Below are 17,163 nucleotides of genomic sequence, written 5' to 3' on the forward strand. Positions count from 1 at the left end.
CGAGAATTTTCAATTTTTGAAGATGCATGTTCTGTATTTCATGAGATTTAATGTCGGTTATCGTTACATAAAGGAATACAAAAAATGTAATAACGAACAAAGAGAGACGACAATCTCTCGTTCGATCCAAATGCAAGGAACAAAAACTGATCCAATCTCAGAACTCTAGCTGTCTTCACTTAATGCAACATCCAATGCATGCTCCGCCTCTTCCAAAAATCTACGAGTCAGTAGCTTCTGCCCTCGTCTGTACACGATGCTGCACCATCTGTTTCTTCTCATCGAACGGCAATCAACAGAGCCACTGGTACCACGAGCAGCAGAAACCAAAACAAAACGGTGCCATCAACTTTGCCAGCCGTTAGAACAAGTCTTAGGAACTTGCTCAAAATACCCAAGCGTATAATCAACTTAAATTCGTTTGTTATATACCTTTCCTGGGCTTCGGCGTATCTCGTCTTCCTTGAGCAACTCGGTGTCGTTTTCTTCTGTACCTGAACCCTCTTCAAGTTCTAGCATCCTTCACATACCGAGACATAAGGTAAACACAATAATAATGGCGAAATACTTGAACTATACTGGTGTTTTGAAGGGAGGATGAGTAATCTTTGATTAACGGGGTTCTGCTTAAAGTTTAATTTAAAAGTTCTGCTGAGTTAATTTTGAAAATAATCTAATCATGTTATGGATATAGATGGAGGGAATACTGACTTCAGAATAATGTTCGCAAGGAAAATTGCAAGTCGAGTTCAAATTATATGTAATTAAGATTTAGTCATATATTAGCTAAGCTCGGTCACAAGATTATGTTGTATTGCTCACAAGTTAGAATGAAACACATCCAAGCTGATGTCTAAAAACATAACTGTCAGAACTATATTTAATTGACACCAGGCTAGTCAATAAAGTATAGGAAGAAACATACTTCATGTTAAGAAGATCAACAAGCATCTGCAACGCCCTAGAATCCCCGCAAGCTTCCCATATTGCTGCTCGAACATCCGTTTCAGATGGTTGCTCATCTTCTCTAGATGCCACAAAGCTGTGGGGAAATTGTAGAATTCAGTCGGTCAATAAGACCGAATTACATATAACCAAACTCGTGATGATATAATGGCACAGTTTTTTTGAAGGCATATAGCCAAAATCATTCACAATCCAAGTTCTTTACTTTTTGTATGGATAGAACACAGAAATAATGTTACATGAGTAAAAGGTATTAACTTCTAGCTTAACTTTCAGGGATCTAGTAATTGAATGCGAGTTATAAGAGGAATAACTAAACAGGACCAAACTGCAAATATAAGAATAAACATAATACACAGCGAGAGAATGAAAATCATGGCAATACATGTAAAACAAGCGCACACATGAATATACGTGTATGCATCATGCACGTTATTCTGACTAAGATGAGAAATTACTGGAAATATGCAACTTTTTCCATTGAAGCTAACATCCAAATAGTTTCCAAATCAAGATGAATAATGCAGCCAAAACTCAAAACATACTTCTTCAAGTAACAATGAAACCTCGTAAAGCTCGTTCTCTCTCATTGATATTGTTCTTAAGGCGCTCAAAAAGTCTTCCGGAAAAATAAGTTTACTGGCATAAGAGGGCATGTTGCGCCCAAAATATAGAATTTGCCCTTTAAAGACATCCACTGTGCAATATCAGTAGTCAATAACAGGAATCTTGGTCGTGTATAACTAGCAAGCTGAGGGAATCATATCAAAGGAAGTCTTCAAATCTCACTTCACTGCCAAAACTGAAAGAAAGATAGAAAATTGTGAGCAACGTTTGACTAATCTAACAGCTAAGTACACAACTCGAAAAAACATTAATACTCCATTAGTACGGAAGTGTAGAACACACTAGTATAACTCAGAAGCACAACGGTTAAAGAACCATCAAATAACTAAAATTCCATTTTCCCAAATATCCATTTGATTTTTTTCCAAACTGACTGTGTAAATAACTTCCAATTATGATCACCTTGTCCTTCAATAACTCACACGGTCAAGAAGTTGAACAGATTTGCTGTATCAACTCCCTTAGTTTTTTTAACCTTCTTTAAAATCGATTAAGGATCGCTAACATTGATTCATGTTTAGATAATTTCACGGGTTATTCCCATTGATATTTGAGCTCACGTGGTTTGTTTCCCTCTCCCCTTCGTTAACTTAATGTGGAATTTATACTCATATTTCTGAACCTTATGGTTTCTTATTTATGAAGGTGATGTATTCCTTCACTTTCCATAAGTGCCAAGCATTATCCAACAAATGCTTGTCGGGTTTACCAGTATGTGAGTTCCCCTCTAATTTGCTAACTGAACAACTATTATGAATCATAATTCTTTGTTGTTCCATTATATATGATAAAACGACGTTTCTTTGCAAGTTATAGAGTTTTAATGCACCTTCCTGAATTGCCATCATGAGCCAAAAGCTTCTCCACCAATTTCTTCACTTATCCTTCAAATAGTGACTTCAAATTTTTCTTCTGCAATACAAACCTATCTTCAGTCTCCTATCCTGAATTTTATATAATACAGAACATCAAAAGAAAAAAAAATAAACATGTGCAAAGAGGTTTAAAAAGTAATTTTACGAACTCGAGAATGTGCTGAGTTTCATTATGGTGCATTACAAGGTGATCATTTATACAAACTGAGTAATGGAGAAGTGTACTTGAAAATCCAAGAAATTAATGCCGGACAGTTGCATGACTTGCATGAATTAAATGATACCTGCATTTCAGCAGCACGATGCAATGTGGTTCCCCTCAGCTCCAAAAGGTCATCTTCGGAAAACCAAAGCGGATTTCCAAATGTATTAGGAAGCATATCAAGATACCTGAAATAAGGATCACAAGTTGATATCATCATTCAAATTAAAATCATGCCATAAAAGACTTTTTTCAGCAGCTTTCCACTTCTTGTAAAAGAAAGGAGACGATAATAAAATTTTCTGCGCACGGCTATCCAATAAGAGTTATTTCGTAAACGTTCCACAATAAGAAACAGCATTATCAACAATCGATCATCTACTCCCCCTTCATCAAGCATTGCCCTGCATTCAGGTCCAAGTAAAGGATCTTGTAGTACCCTCATAGGAGTAATTGCTAAATCAAGAGGAACCACCAGCAGAATTGCTGAATTCAGAGCAAGAAATCACACGAGTAAGTACCTCATCTTGAATTTCAACGTAATGATAAATAAAATGATATCTGTTCATTTACTCGTTTACACCGAAAACGGTATTGCCATTGATCATAATTAATATGTACATGCCATTTGATTTATGAAGTACACGTATCATGTGAGAGGGAATATGCTGCGGCTTTTACACCAATTGGTTTTCAATCTAGAGTGGGGGTATTATCAGCACAAAGTCGAATATCTCTATTCAAAGTTCGAGATACTGACTTCAGAAAATTCCCAGTTCTCCAAAAGATTGGAACTTTCATGTTTTAATTAATTGCTTCTAATGATGGATTCCAAGATTTGAACCCTTCTGATCCCCTGATTGTTTGGGACTCAAAGAAAAAAGGTAAATATTCAACATTATCACCCGGGATGAATTTTATCCAATGATGAAATCGCAGGTCAGGCAGAAGAAGATTATAATTGTTGAAATAATATTATAATACAGAAAAGTTTCGAAATTTTCTTCAACTGCGAGAGATTGTCAGCTTGTCTCTGTCCTTGACCATGTGTTAAGTGCACAGCAATGAATTTAATTCAATTTAGTTTAAATTCGCTAAAACACAGATTACCATCAGGAGCAACATCAGATGAGAAAACTCCAAAACCTTTGCCCGAGCCACAATATTTGATATCACAAGCTCGTAGCTCCACTCCATTCACCTGAATTCAAATGCCAAGTGAAATGTTTCTTCAATTAATATTATATCACGAACAAAACTCACAAAATTAAAAACAAGAACATAAAACATTTGCTGCTTGAAGAGATATCAAGGGACCATTAGCCACTGAAGAAAAAGCTCAAGCTTTGCTGCTTCTGAACTCGTCTCGGTTGTTGAGGACACGCGACGGAGGGCGTCAAAATGGAACAGCATCCGTCAACCCGACACGATCAAACACGAAAAAAATCAAGCTCGGATTGGGGTTTTTTGGGTTCGGGTCGGGTTCGAGTTAGTGTCAGGTTAGACGGGTTTCGGATTGGATCGCGGGTTGATCCGAAATTTTTTTTTCTAAAAAAATATTACATATATTTTTATATATTGTATGATTGAACAAAATTTATTGTATATTTATATGATAAATTTTCATCGTTTAATATTTATTTTGTATATTTTTAAATTTTTTAACAATTATTTATTTGATTTATTAAATATATTTTTTAATTTTCTACGATTAAACTTTCAAATTTAAATCGAAAATTTTGTTATTATGTCTTTAAATTAAAATATCATTATTATTTTTATTTTTTCGAATTTTTTTCATCAATTTTTTTTAAAAAATAAATAAAATTCGGGTTAGGCGGGTTAGACGGGTTCGTGTTCGGGTTGAGGGTTTTCGGGTTGCTTCGAGTTCGGGTTGGGTTCGGGGTGGAAAAAAAACATTCGCGGAGGGTTGACTCGAAACCCGATCCACCCAATCCGATTGACACCCCTCGTGGACTGAGGAAAAATAAATAATTAAACGATTTAAATAAATGTGTGCTTCTTCAAATTGCACTTTGGCACTCAAGGTTATTTAAATCTTACTTTTGCACCCATAATATTTTTACTTTATAAAGTACTCAAAAAATTTAATTTTGAAAATTTAAAATGAACTTATTTCTATTTTTCTAAACAAGTGTACAAATTCATATTTAAAAAAGATACAAAATATGTTACTTTTTTTAATTTAAATGTAATATTATTTTTAGAAAGAAAAAAAAAAAGAATATTCCCTTTTGGAAACATCGTTGCATTTCCCACGTTTCCAAGTCGTTTTTGGCATAATGCAGTAAAAAGGGAAGTTGAGTCACGTAATACCATAGTGGTCACCCCTTTCGTGCTACCCCCCAAAACTTATAAACCTCCCATCTCTCCAACTTCTCGCCATCCCCTCCGGCGGCGCCACCACCTCTCCATGACGGCAGACACCACCCGGCAGTTCCCATCAACCGTGCTCTTTATTCTCACCCTCCTCCTGATACTAACCACGTCGACTATCCAGGGAGATGGAGACCATGATCATGTCTATATCAGAGGAAACCAGCTGACGAGTCGGGCTTGCGAAGAAATCTATGTTGTCGGAGAAGGAGAAACGTTGCACACCATCAGTGACAAGTGCGGCGACCCTTTCATCTTGGAGCGGAACCCTCAAATCCATGATCCCGACGACGTTTTTCCGGGGCTTGTAATCAAGATCACTCGGTTTTCCAGGTCCAGGAAGCTGTAATATTATTGACCTTCTGATGAATATTTGGTTTTATAGGTTCGTTTTCTTTGCATATGACTATGGAGATTTTAAATCAGTGGCCTGCAAAGAATTGTTGCTCGGTTTCTTAATTCTGGTCTTTCTAAATCTTGTTTGATTCATGAAAAGTCTCCTTATCTACATTTTCTCTTCTTCTTTTTTTCAGACAAGTGCTCAAATTTTACATGCTTTTTGGGATCCAATTAATTTCTTGTATCTATTACGGCCGAAAAATTAAAACGATCATCAGTCTATAAGTAAAATTAAACTCCCTCGTTAGATACATAAGTGGTCGGAAACTGAGTTTTGGGCCGTTACTTCTCTTTAACGAACATAATTTGAGTGGAGTAGGTTTGACGGTCTCACGAATCTTTATCACGAGTCAACACTACCGATATTCACAATAAAAAGTAATTCTCTTAGCAGAAAAATTAATATTTTTTCATAAATGACCCAAATAAGAGACATGTCTCACAAAATACAACACGTGGGACCGTCTCACACAAATTTTTGTCATTTGAGTGACAACATTTTCCATCGTTATTTATAGTGTTTTCTTGTGGTAACTTGATCTCGGACGGTTAGTAATTTAATTTTAAAATTAGAAAGATTTAAATATGCGACCTGATTCAAGAAAAAATATATATACAAAAGTTGTGAAAATATAAACATTTTTTGAATATGGCGATTTTTCATATTAATTATTGGAACGCAACTAGTTTTTCTTGCATAATTCATGAAAGTCATTGGAATTCACCCTTGCCCAGCCAGCCTGTTTGACAGCCGCTCAATTTCACATCATCATATGAAGTATTAAAATCAATTGTATAAATCACACAAACATCTTGTTTGTATTGAATTATTTAAAACAATAGTTAAAATTTTACTGAACAATAAATTTTTACAATGGAACATGATGAGTTGTATGAACATACAAGAGGTTTTGATAAGAACTTGATTTGACTTTTTCTAGTTAATTAGTTTGTTATTCATGTTGTGTTATAAGGTTATAAGTCGGAGAAGTATTGTAATAACCGATCTCATGAAAAGCTCTCATACGTCGAGTTGTTGCCGTTTCGTCGTATGACGTGGTTGACTAGGTGAGTCGTAAAAAAAACATCATTTCTTAAATGATAGTATTGTTTCTGCTGGGGATATGACCAACAGTAAAAAAAGAATAAGATTAATCTCGAAAAGATATGAGATAACACTAACAGTAAGGCACGCCCATCCTCGAACTGGATTTAACAACCTGATCCGTCAGCATCTAAGTATGTGCACTCTCTCATGTCCACCCGTCACTTAATATAGGACTATGTGCTTCCACAAATACCGTAAAAACAAATTTACATCTAGACCTAAACAATTATAGTTTTTAGCCAACTATAAATGCTTGATTGTAACAACTTCAATATGGTCAATATTATTATTAATGGAAATAAATATGTTACCTCGTAGCTGTCGAAATTCTGGCACGCCGTGGTTACAAATTTCTTAAAATTTGGCCAAGTTTGGTTTTTATGTACATTCTTAAGCCAGACTAGTCGTTATACGTATTTTTGTCTGCACCAATAGTATGCTCGTGGTGTCCTAAATCTTTTAATTTAATATTTGGCATATATATATACTTAACTAAACTTAAAAAACATTTTAATTCATTATGTGGAAACATTTTACAAGCCAATTTCAAATAATATTATTTTATTTTTAAAAATTTATTATATATTTAAAATATCTAACTTCATACATCAAGAAAATTAATGCCTTAACTAAACTTAAAAAACATTTGATTCATTATGTGGAAACATTTTACAATCCAATTTCAAATAATTTAAAAAATATTATGTATTTAAAATATATTTATAAAGCATTCCTTTTAGTTTTCATCATTCTCAAAAAACATATTATCATTTCATGAAATATACTATATTTAAAAAATTTAATATTTAAAAAAAATAACCTGAACACATTAATTATGACATGAAATATACGATAAAAATATCTTATTCATAATGTAAAAGGGGAAAAAATATTTTATATTCTGAAAATATATAAAAACACGTTTCTTGAAATTTCACTATGAAAATATTGGCAACAAAATGAAACATTAATTCCTTCTTTTGAAATATAAACTATACATGGGATATAAATATTAAGAAAATTTAAACATAAATTATAAATTAAGAAAGTTTTAATTTTTAATTTTTTACAGACAATTTGGGGTGAAGGAGACTCCAACCAACCATATCTCCTACATGTAGAAGAAACCATGGCATCGAACCAATAGCTTTTGACGAAATATTTTTTTAAAAAAAATATTGTAGTGATAAGTATATTTTGAGTCGCGAACATGTTAGATCCGATCTGTATTTAGAATAAAAAGTAATACTTTTTTATATAAAAAATAATATTTTTTCATGTTTGAATAGAATATGATATCTTTTTTATAATATTAACTCGTGAGACAATCTCATATAAGTGTTTATGTTTAAGAAAAGAGACTGGAATCGAAGAAATCATAAATTCTTAAAAATTATTAAATAATAATATTATTTAAACCACTCGATTTACATAGAGTAAATTGAACCTTGCTTGAATTATAACAAAAAATGAAACAATTCACAATGTTTGATATCATAAATATAAAATAATTAACTCACGAGTTTGCTAAACTTTAGTATATAACCTATGCAAACATACGACGTCACCGACGAGTAATAATATCTGCATATTACGTCACTGATTTCTTACAAGTTCGTCGTATAAATACGCGCGCGCATATCAACAATGAAAACCCACTAATGGATTCGATTATTGTACTGTCGTCTCGCCTGGGTCTCATTCGACACCGCAAAAGATTCAGCGTCAACTGCAATTAGGCGGTGTCTAGGGTTGCAAATTGCAATTGTATCGGCATAAAATCCTGTGGGACAGAGCTCAAATTGCTTGTTCTTGGTGGAGATTAACCTTTTGATCAAATGGATTCTTACAAGAGATGGGTTAGGAGGAACAGAGATTACGTGCATTCCTTGGAGTCATTAGCTAATGTAAGCCTGCTGAACTTTGTTCTTTTGTTTTATTGCTGAACTTGCCCTCTTGTTCATCAACCACCCGAGTATCTTTGTTTCTGTACTTGTTTTTCTTTGGTATACGTGTGAAGTCATTTGAAGTTTGAGGGGCCGCAACCACGCTGGATACACCTTATGAGCATATGATGATTGGTTAATGCATAAATTGTTTTTCTGAAGATTTTTATGCAGGGAGCATTTGTGCTTCTGCGGTCACTGTGAAAGTCCTGATGTTTCTGAAGTTAATAATGATTTGACGAATAATTTATATGATTAGATGAATTTCTCGGTGGATATATGAGTAGCTGCCTGCTTGGCCACTATTACATTTCATGTTTAAGTGGTAATATGACAATTTGAAGCTAAATCAGTCATTTTTTTAAGTTTGACTTACAGCTATGACCTTTATGAGAAGATGTGGCGAAATTCGCGAGAAGTAATCACAGATACCATTTGAACTCAATCATTTTGACGACTTGTGCTCATGCATGGATTTCTTCATATGTGTTGCATCTCAGGACTGAAGTCTCTTTCCATGGCTTTTTCGGTTTTTTTGCAGTGTATTTATGCAATTAGTAATGTATTGAGTATTCTGATCAGGGCTTTGGATTTGATTGCATCTATGCAGTTTATTCTCTTATCTGGAATGTATTCTACCACGTCCTTTCTATTTTATTCATATAATTTATTTCAATTGGAAATGTTAAATTTAGTTTATCTGTTGAAGATTGTTGGGAATTCACTCTCTTGGGCTTGTTTGAATGGTATTTCAGGGATTAACCTGGCTTCTTCCTGAGAGGTTTTCGGATTCGGAAATTGGACCAGAAGCAGGTTTTGTAAAATTTTGGTAACAGTAGCTTCTCGCTGCCACTCCATGATGTGTTTTTTAAGCTTTCAATTTTATTGTTTTTCAGCCCTTCAAAAATTAGTTTATAGTTGACAACTTTTCATAATAATTCATCTTTCAATTTCAGGATATTCTATAGCCTCGGTGTTTTGAATTCAATATATACACTTCATTACAATAGATTGTTTTAAAAAAGTATTTGGGGTAGCAATGTGCTTCTGTAAATATTTGATATCATGATCCCCATATATCCTGATTTGTTTTATTGTGTGGCACACCTATCGAGTCAATTCGCATATCATCACTATTATGGTTAATTTATTTGCAATTCTCATTCCCATATGCCATTTGATTTTATTCTCATACTTCCATCATAAAAAATCCAAAATTTTATAGATAGTCTATTTGCAGCAGATGACAATTGAGTTCTCGATTTCATAATTGATATGTTTTGGTTGACAATGAGTCACATCTTTTACAATTTTTCCTGCAGTGACATCAATTCTGGGCATGATTACTGCTCTCAATGAACATATAATTGATACCACCCCAGTGCAGACTCGTACGGGGGGTGGAGAGCCTTTATCTTTCCCATTTTCATTATGCATAACTTTGCTCAAGGACTTGGAAACTCTTGTTGAAGTTGTGGCGCAACAATTATATGGCGAAGAAAATAAATGGAATTTCATTGCCATAACCGAAGCTACCAAGTAAGCGCCTCATATTTTGTTGCTCTTTCTTCTAGATAACATTTATGACCGTTGATAGACTGTTCTTGATTAATCACTTCAAGTACAGAGTATTGCTTAGATTGGCTGTGTTGCAAAAGAGTGGATATAAAATGCTTTTGCATGGTGGGGAGAGTACAAATGATGGTAGGGACTCTGATGATTTTGATGCCCGCAGAAATGAGTTTGCATCCAATCCTGGCCAGCACGGGGTTTCTGGTGTTTTAAGCAATAATCATGGACAGGACCCATATAATCTTGAAGGGAGGGCTTTGTTTGCATTAAATAGATTCGGCGAAAATGCCCGTACGGTTACTGGCCCGTCGTGGTTGCACAGGGTTCAGCACCAGGAAGCGACGATGGAGCCTCCGAGTAATTTTTCTCCCTATACCCCTTGTTGCTGTAGGCTTACATTTTGATACTTTTAAGCTAAATTGTGTTTTTATGTCATCCCAGCGACCGTGTCAGAGACACCAACTCTCTACACCTTGTCCAAGAAGGGTACTCCTGGGGGTTTATTTTTTATGGGAGAAGTACTGTTTATCTTAAGACCTCTCATTTATGTTTTGTTAATAAGAAAGTATGGGGCACGGTCATGGCTTCCTTGGCTTGCTTCATTGGTAGTGGACCTCATCGGAAATGGAAGTAGTTCATTGGTCTCAGTTTTGTGGCACAATAGCAATGTTTTTCATCTTTTAAACCTCGAAAAACACGAGGTTAGATTTTCAATTTTGTTGATGTGTTTTGTCTTTCTTTTTTCTCTGGTAACTAGTTTCTTTATCTCTGTTACGTGTATAATTGACCTTATTCGTGGCACTTTCTCGGAACTACAGTGTTTCGAAAAGTTTTCTGTGTTTTTCTTTTTCTTATCAATCTAAATGGAAGAGTGAAGAAAGAATATGCGACTTCCAGCGCACTAGTGAGATTCTTCGGTTAATAAATTTATAGAAACTTGTATTTTCGTCCACTCTTTAGCATTCAAGAATCATATCTGGCTGTCCCTTCTAATATTTACGCTGTGGAGCAACTTGTAAGTTTCATGGCTCTCCAAATTGATTGACTAGTCTTTCTTCAGGAAAAAAAGGAAATTTGACTGACTAGTCTTTTGGATTTGAGTCTTCTATTTATGGAGTAGCAAGATTTATATTAAATTGAGATGAAATGTAATGTGATTCTATAATGTTGCGAATGGTCCCGAGTGGCTAGAGGTGATATGCACTTCACCTCTGTAATAAAAAATGGCTAAATTTTATATTTCTGAAAATGGGTGCAGTTGAAAAGACGGAAGCTGCTATGGGTGCTTTATCTCATGAGAGATCCTTTTTTCACAAAATATACCAGGTAACACCGCAATCTGCAGAATATTTCTTCGTATTTTCCTATTCCCTCGTTTCATCCACCTCCAAAAATTACATTAATGCTCTTTAAATCCTTCAGTCAAAGACTCGCTGGCACTCAAAAGCTACTAGAACCGGTTCCCATCATTGGCCTTCTTACTGGTATGCTCGGCTTGTTGATTACAGTTTCTGCAAGTCGATAATACCCGATTTTTATTATAAAAAAATTGCTTTGATATTTCCTTTAAACATGCAGAGAAACTTGTTGAACTTCTTGTCGGAGCCCAGACACGATACACTTACATGTCTGGATCATGAGATCAAGTTTTGGCCGGAGTTCTTTTCATTTTGATGGTTGTAAGTTTTCCTGAAGTTCTGTCCATTAATATATGAGCTGGTTATAATAAGCCTAGGTTATAGTGTCTCATACATCTGGCTATCAATATTCGTCATAAATTGTGTATTCGAGCAATGTCTGTACTCTTTGCGCTGTATCAAATTGTTGTTGGTTTCTTGGGGATTGCGTCGTTCTTCTGTTATTACATCTGCATACAGCGGCGATTGGAATACAAGAGAATCTGAAAGGAAGACAAGTAGAACTTCGTCCTATTTGCGATTAAAATGTTTGCTTTAACTTCCTGTAACTCACATTCAAATGTTTGAGTGTACATTGAGAACAAATTTGGACATAGAAGTTCTAATTTTGAAAAATAATTTAATAAGTACAACTTTTTAAACATTTTATAAAAAAATACAAGTTATTTTGATGTTTAGATAAACCAAAAAAATTAAAGCATTTAATAAAGACAAAAACTTGTGTGAGACGGTCTCACGAGTACGTATTTTGTTAGACGGATCTCTTATTTGGGTCATTCATGCAAAAGTATTACTTTTTATGATAAAAGTATTACTTTTTATTGTGAATCGGTAGTGTTGACCCGTCTCACAGATAAAGATTCGTAAAATCGTCTCACAAGATATCTACTCTTTGATAAATCACTTTTTTAAGTTTTTATAAAACTTTTTTCGTAACCAACACATCTTTTTTTTAAAGAAGCAGTTTTTTCCCCAAAAAAATATATATTTTAGTTTATTGGCTTCTCCAATCAAATATATTCTAAAGATTTTCCAGTGTTTTTATGACCAATATGGGGAATGAATAGAAGCGGAAAGAAATTAGGGAAATCAAAATTTTAAATTTCAACATTAATTAAAATTAGAAAGTTTTCATATTGTTGGATGTGTTTCATTATTTTCTCTTTTCTTGGTGTTTCCAAAACATAATTTATATTATACCCCATCTTCTATTATTTTTTTTAATAAGACCGTTAAAAATTAGTTTCTTTTATCTTATGAGACTTTATTATTTAATTACTTAGTTTTATGACATTTTTATACGATGCAATTTTAAATTTTAAAAACACAAAATCCTCTAAATAATTGAGCTATAGAGGATAAAAATTCTATATAATCATTATTTTTCGAGAAATGATAAAACCAAAAGAAACATATCAAATACATAGATAGCACTGTCGCAAATTGCATTGAAAGAAATATGCTGGAAGCTATCCTCAAAAAAAAAATAAAAATAAATGCTGGAAGCCTTTATATGTGGAAAAATAATTGACTGAACACACATTTAAAATAAAAAGATACGGAAACTCTGATATATCACAGGCGAGGAATTTACAAGGTGGGGATAGTTGCTATGTAATAATCTAGTCCAATCCGCATTAGGAGGGCATCAGTTAGGAACATAGGGCTCAAACAAAGTCACACATGGATTGGAGTCATACTGCATTATTTGTGCAGCTCGTTCGAACTCTTCTCGCAGGACTCTAATACTGTACTTGTCCACAACTCTACCAAGATCATGGGATACCTCGAATGGATCCTCGATACATATCAGGTGGCGGTCATTACCGATCCTTCTAGTCCAGTCTTTTGCTCTCTTGCTGCAAGGGAAAAAAACAAATCATGATCAGTTGTTTTCCCAAGCTTCAAGACAAGTTAATGCATCCTCTTTTTTTCTCTCCAATGACATGGACAGCGGGTAAAGTTTCATCCCATGACGTTAGGAGACTGGCCAGATCCGATATCCTCTATTTATCACATTGAACCGACACTTGACTTGGTGAGACAATTACCCCAAGATGTTGCCAAGCAATCAATTCTGTTAGTAAATAACCTCTCTTTTAACTAAATGGAGCACGTGTAGGTCTAGAAAGTGTTTCTCACCTCAGAGCGCATCCCATGCGAATTGATATAACATCATTTGCATAATCATGGCAATACGCCCAGTAAAAGAAAAAAGCCCACACCAACTGAGCAATACTTTCTCCATTCTGGGCCCCGAAATTGGAAAGCTTTTCCACTTTATCAAAGTAAGCATATTCAACATTGTTTACAGTGGCAGAATAAGTAACATCCATCGCCTGTCAAATTGGAAAAGCTCGTGAGAGTTTGAGTAAAAAATTCATATTATGTGCAAGCAATCATCAACAAATAATATGCGCAATCATCCATCGCCTGTCAAATTGGAACAGCTCATGACTTGTGTAGAAAAGTCGGGGCATATCTTCAAGCCAAAAGATATGCCATTCACACCTCACAACCAGAATGGGCCATTCTGTCAAAATCATGAGAGAAAGGAAAATGCGGATATGTAGCTGGACAAGTATTAGTGATAAATTGATTATCTAGAAATTTTCAGATTGCTCCTGCATATACTTCTGCTAATAAATATTATGGACTTTTTTTAACAAAATATTAAACATCATGAAAATTCAAATTATACAGATAATCATATACAAATGAATATCAGAAATTCACAGACACGAAAAGAAACAAAACATGTTTGAAGGTACAGAGGGCGAAAACGGGAGTCAAAAATTCAATTTCAAGTATAATCACACCTGCAAGCATGGGAGGATGGCAGGCCTTCGTTGTTGTAAGAAATGAATGCACATCAACACATACCTGGTAAAATATACATACACAAGGAATTAGTCAAACACCAAAGGGAGGCATAGGTAGAAAATGAAGAATATTGACGTAGTCAAAGATGACTTACGCATAACTCGACAACGTTCCTTGGTATGTTTCATTGACAGCACGTGATTTAGCCCAATGTTTCACAATGAAAGCCAGCTGTCGGAGTCTACCATCTATGTGAGCATAATCTCGAAGCAGCTTTGTATTAACAACTGCGAGAACGTTGTTCACACAAATGTCACATGAAATACCAGTGTCTGGATCCATCAGCTTAACTATAGGGACTCTAGCACGGGTAAGTGCCTGTATATAACACACAGATCGCAAAACTAAGACACTTATCCAAGGATAAGACCTACATTTACGAGAAAATGACATCCATCACAACAAAATCTAAGTAAAATAGATGGGGGAGATTATTGACCTGTACATTCTGAAAATTGTCAGACTTCAAAATATCAGCCAATATTAACAAGATCTCACATTTGTCAGCATTCTCATCTTCCATTGCAAGGCAAATATCAAGATCGCTTTTTGAAAATCCAAATGAGTTGGCACATGATCCATAAAGATATAATCGAGCCTCAGGCCATTCCTTAATAACAAGGTTCTCCAATACTGTCAACAATTCTTTTTGTTTGACCTTTTCTTCCTCAGATGGGATTAAAGATTCATAACGAGCTATAAATGGCACATTCAGCATGTTTATGTCACTTCGACATGGTGTCAGCCTTTTCTGATTTCTCATTCTCTGACCCATAATCCACTGTCCTCTCTTGTCAGATCTATAATCCTGATCATAGATAGAAAAGGCAAGTTGGCAAGAAAGGAAAGTTTGAGCATCTAGGATAGTTCCTCATATACAAATATGATATTTGAAAGCTCGCTCTAGAAAAAATATAGCAGAAACTTATTTCCATGGCCTCATATAGTAATGTGAAGGTTGGGGTGTCTGACCAGAATAAATATTAAACACCAACCAAAGAAATAACTGGCAATAATTAAAATGTCATGGTATAACAAAATTTGATGAGAAAGAAATATGTTTGCTTGTGTTCGGTCATTAGCCATAGAAACAACATTCGAAGAAAAGAAAGACAACCGTTGATATCCGTGCATACTCAAAATATAAGCACAAGAAAATAAACATTACCTTGTCACGGATAAAAGTTGCTTTATCACTCTTCTCATCAGACTCATCCCCGAGTCCCAGAGAACTTACAAGCTGATCCTCCAAATCATCCATCTCACTCCCCCTCTGATCCTTACTCGTGTTAACCCACCCACTGTTCCTCGATTCTTCCTGATCATCTTCATGAAGCCCCATCATTGACCCCTCGATATCAGAAACTGAAACAGAGTGAAAATTGCTACCCGCCGGCAATCCGGGGGAATCAAGTTGATTGCTACATTTATCAGTCCCGCTAAAACCACCCGAACTGCCCTTACCCTTGACCCCGTTATGGTTTAAAGTCCTCCTATTTCCATACTCCCCGTTTCTCGGATCCTGCATCTTACTTGAAAATCCTTGCGGCTGTGGCGCCATGGCCCTATAGTTTCCATTATAACTTTGCTTCCCCCGGTTATTACCATTTACTCTTCTTTCGTTCTCGAAAGCCCTCCGTCCATTAGAATTTCCACGTGTCATTCCATTGACTTCGGCTGAATTTCCAATAAAATCATTTGATCTTCTATCCATCCCAAAACCCTCCATAAGATACGAGTTTCCAAGTTTCCCCCTTTGACCAAAGCTTTCATTCATAGCATCCCCTCCTAAACTGGCACCACTGCGTAGCATATGGTGATTTACCGACCCAAAAATTAAATTTTGCTCTGGCTGATAAGCTGGGGTAGGTTTCGAATTGCCAACAGTAAACCCTGATTTTCTCATATCCTCACCGTGCGATGAACGATTCAATTGTACACCGTATTGATCCGTAGAGTGATTGTGTCTCCGAGGTGGAGACATAAAATCAGGGTTTAAAACAGTGTTTGCGTTAGGGTTTTGTGGGAAGAAATTGTGTGGAGCGAAAGGTGGTGGTGGATTGTTACCCCATGGACGATAAGGTAAATCTCCACCCTTGGATTGATACGGCAGCTGAGGCATGGCAAAATCAGGTATCGTAGAACCCACCGACGCGACAGCCGGGTCAAGCGAGAAGGCTTGTGAGGACTGCGGAAACACGTGAATTGGCGGGCGAGAATTCGATGGCTTGCGGAGGAGTTGGAGGAGAAACTCGCCGCCATTCACGGGCTGAGCCGGCGGCGCATCGCCTCCGTTCATGATGATGGAAGAGTCGTCTTTGGGTTTAGGATGCAATCGTCAGCGTAGATTTAAATTTAATATCTTTATTATTGCGTTGGCAGACTATTTATAATTAAAATCCCAATTGCAATTCAATTGGGATTCCTTCTTAAAATTAACTAAATAATCGTTAAATTTACTGATCCTAAATTTCATCTTAATTCATTGAAAAATTATTATTTAAAATTATACATTATCCAAATTGTTTTTTAAATGGTTTATTCCCCATAATAATATAATAGCATTACTATCAAAATTCCGCAATAATATATATGTTATATTTATATTTCAATTTATTATTTTATTATATTTTTTATAGATTTTTTTTTTAAATCTAGCTCAAATCAAATGATAAAAAATTATGAGTAGGTCTCACGAATCTTTATCTATGAGACGGGTCAATCATACCGATATTCACAATAAAAAAACAATACTCTTAGCATAAAAAGT

General features: G+C 35.2%; 3 protein-coding genes across 10 annotated transcripts; 1 reads left to right on the plus strand and 2 right to left on the minus strand.

Moving 5' to 3' along the window:
* Nucleotides 1-3: 3 nt before the first annotated feature.
* LOC142505938 (uncharacterized) lies at nt 4-4,093 on the minus strand. Of its 6 annotated transcripts, none has more exons than XR_012804513.1 (7): nt 3,959-4,082; nt 3,781-3,871; nt 2,753-3,156; nt 2,423-2,537; nt 926-1,768; nt 433-520; nt 4-304 (listed from the first exon to the last, which is right to left on the minus strand). XR_012804513.1 is itself a non-coding variant. In XM_075619084.1 (7 exons), the coding sequence occupies exons 1-4, from the start codon at nt 4,081-4,083 to the stop codon at nt 2,788-2,790; spliced, it is 447 nt and encodes a 148-aa protein (XP_075475199.1). In that variant the 5' UTR covers nt 4,084-4,093; the 3' UTR covers nt 449-520; nt 926-1,768; nt 2,423-2,537; nt 2,753-2,787. The 6 variants fall into 6 exon arrangements, 4 of the variants coding, with proteins under 4 accessions (XP_075475199.1, XP_075475197.1, XP_075475198.1 ...); XM_075619084.1 differs by lacking the exon at nt 4-304 and having other exon boundaries at nt 449-520; nt 2,753-2,858; nt 2,968-3,156; nt 3,988-4,093; XM_075619082.1 differs by lacking the exon at nt 4-304 and having other exon boundaries at nt 449-520; nt 926-1,042; nt 1,512-1,768; nt 3,988-4,093.
* Nucleotides 4,094-8,122: 4,029 nt separating this feature from the next.
* On the plus strand, nt 8,123-11,928 carry LOC142505702 (peroxisome biogenesis protein 16-like). 3 transcript variants are annotated; one of them, XM_075618787.1, is made up of 9 exons: nt 8,124-8,481; nt 8,899-9,150; nt 9,276-9,333; nt 9,843-10,059; nt 10,148-10,449; nt 10,534-10,793; nt 11,351-11,418; nt 11,515-11,576; nt 11,671-11,928. In XM_075618787.1, exons 4-9 carry the CDS (start codon nt 9,860-9,862, stop codon nt 11,730-11,732), a joined length of 954 nt encoding a protein of 317 aa, XP_075474902.1. In that variant the 5' UTR covers nt 8,124-8,481; nt 8,899-9,150; nt 9,276-9,333; nt 9,843-9,859; the 3' UTR covers nt 11,733-11,928. The 3 variants fall into 3 exon arrangements, with proteins under 3 accessions (XP_075474901.1, XP_075474902.1, XP_075474903.1); XM_075618786.1 differs by lacking the exon at nt 8,899-9,150 and having other exon boundaries at nt 8,123-8,481; XM_075618788.1 differs by lacking the exon at nt 8,899-9,150 and having other exon boundaries at nt 8,416-8,481; nt 9,276-9,349.
* Nucleotides 11,929-12,757: 829 nt separating this feature from the next.
* LOC142505153 (UTP:RNA uridylyltransferase 1-like) lies at nt 12,758-16,758 on the minus strand. The gene is made up of 6 exons (XM_075618003.1): nt 15,562-16,758; nt 14,833-15,201; nt 14,488-14,711; nt 14,330-14,393; nt 13,653-13,849; nt 12,758-13,369 (listed from the first exon to the last, which is right to left on the minus strand). The coding sequence occupies exons 1-6, from the start codon at nt 16,690-16,692 to the stop codon at nt 13,159-13,161; spliced, it is 2,196 nt and encodes a 731-aa protein (XP_075474118.1). The 5' UTR covers nt 16,693-16,758; the 3' UTR covers nt 12,758-13,158.
* Between the last annotated feature and the right edge of the window lie 405 nt (nt 16,759-17,163).

Source organism: Primulina tabacum, chromosome 10 (assembly GCF_025594145.1).
Source record: "Primulina tabacum isolate GXHZ01 chromosome 10, ASM2559414v2, whole genome shotgun sequence".
In the NCBI taxonomy this organism is placed as follows: Eukaryota; Viridiplantae; Streptophyta; class Magnoliopsida; order Lamiales; family Gesneriaceae; genus Primulina; species Primulina tabacum.